The 1796-nt window shown below is 74.1% G+C and overlaps 1 protein-coding gene across 1 annotated transcript in view; it reads right to left on the minus strand.

Moving 5' to 3' along the window:
- The window catches only part of NPHP4 (nephronophthisis 4), a 46870-nt gene that overhangs the window by 20371 nt on the left and 24703 nt on the right, over positions 1-1796 (minus strand). The window contains exons 6-7 of the mRNA XM_012722046.1: positions 554-690; positions 345-455 (exon numbers count right to left, since the gene is read on the minus strand). Coding sequence (XP_012577500.1) covers positions 345-455; positions 554-690 — 248 coding nt within the window. The remainder of the gene's footprint in view (positions 1-344; positions 456-553; positions 691-1796) is intronic.

Raw genomic sequence — 1796 nt, forward strand, 5'->3', positions numbered from 1 at the left:
AGGAGAGCGGCCTCGGGACACCGGCTGGTCGCCTGGCCGGAGGGTGGGCCCGCGTCAGACCAGGCCCGTGGGGGTGTCTGGCGGAGCACGGCTCCCGCCCCACGCTGCGGGGCACACCGGCGGGTGCAGGGCGGCCCTTCCCGCACCAGAGTACGCAGAGCTGAGCACTCCGCAGGCGTTGGAAGGCCGCGCTAGGGAACGCACGGCCAGGACCGGAAGCACTCCCGCCCTGACCCGACCCGACAGCGGCCGGCGCCGGCGCAGGCTGACAGGCGCCAGCTGATGGGTGCCGAGCGGGGGGCTGCCCTGGGCCACCCACGCCCAGCCCAGGCGAGTGGCCTGACCCGGGACACAGCAGCCGTGACAGCCTCCACGCGGTCGGCAGCTGGGGGCTGGGGCCGCAGCTCAGAGTCGGGGCGGGAGCCCGAGGACAGGATGGCCGCGCACACCCCCGTCTTGGGCCATCACCGGCCACGTGAGCTGGGGCGCCGCCTCCAGAGGCTGCTCACACCCCATCATCTGTCTCCACTGTCTCCACATTATCTGTCCCCACTGGCGGAAGCCGCAGTCGGCTGAGAGGCAGGGGCCCGGCCTCGCTGTGGTCAGGTCGGCTCCGGAAGCCGGTGCCCAAGCAGGCCAGGGAGGCCAGGTCCTGCCCACCAGCTGGGCCACAGCCCGTCCACGCCGCCCCTGGGTGGGACCGTACGTCCTGAGGCTGGCCCGTGCTCCAAGGGGCCACTCTGCCGCCTCTCAGACAGCACTGGTGGGGAGCCGGGGGGGGAGACCCCGGAGGAGCAGAGGGAGGCCCTGCGAGAGCCGGGCTGGCCCCACGCCGGCCTGCCCGCCGCCCCCACCGGCCCGCAGGGAGCAAGCGGCCTGCGGCACGCGCAGGTGCTCCCCTGAGACGCGGCTGTGCATCCTGGGAGCGCAGGACGGCAGGCAGGGCCGGGCGCCCAGAGGGGCTTGCTGCCCGGCAGAGCAGGCCTGCCCCGGGATAAGGGTCACTGCTGCCCAGGAGACGGTCCTGAGGGGGAGGAGCGGGGAGCGGCGCTGCGGCCGGGCGGAGGGGGCGGGAGCGGGCGGCTCAGGTCCACAGACGGCAGCCGCAGCGCGGAGGACAGCAGCGACCGCTGAAGGAAGCCTGTAAAGACGCCCTGGACACAGGCTGGTCGGCGTGGACCGGCGCCAGAACCCCACCCCAAGCAATTGTCCCTGGACTCTGCTCACAGGAACGGGGACTGAGCCCACCCGGGAAGGCCATGGAGGGGCTTGGTCTCCTGCTGAAGGGCGGGAGGCGGCCGGGAGGCCGGGCACCCTGTGGGGACCGGAGCCTGAGGCGGGCGGCCAGGCACACAGGAGCCAGGCCAGGTCCGCGGGGACCGGCGCCGGAGTCCTCCTCAGTCCCCACACGGCATGACCAGAAGCACGGGCCACGCAACACTGATGTCACTTGAGGCCGCGACCCCAGCGCCCTGGGAAACACGAGGGTCACGTCCTCCCAGCACCCTGGCCGCACGGCTGGCTCGACCACCAGGCCTGCCCGCTCCGGCAGGGCGCCCCAGGAGGAAACCTGGGGGCGGGGCGCCCCCTGGTGGCGCAGAGCAGGCCTGCGGACGCCTGGGAGGATGCAGAGGCGTGTCCAGGGCTGGAGCTCAGGCTGCTGCGGCTTCCAGAGAGCTGGGGCTGGCGGACAGCGCCGCCTGCGGTCTCCATCGCCAGTGAGCGCGGTGGGGACTTCCCCCTCAGCGGGCCTGGGCGGCGGACGGCTCACACTGCCGAGCCCGCGGGCACCGCCC

This window comes from Condylura cristata, unplaced genomic scaffold, assembly GCF_000260355.1.
Source record: "Condylura cristata isolate star-nosed mole 26May11 unplaced genomic scaffold, ConCri1.0 scaffold00008, whole genome shotgun sequence".
NCBI classification, from domain to species: Eukaryota; Metazoa; Chordata; class Mammalia; order Eulipotyphla; family Talpidae; genus Condylura; species Condylura cristata.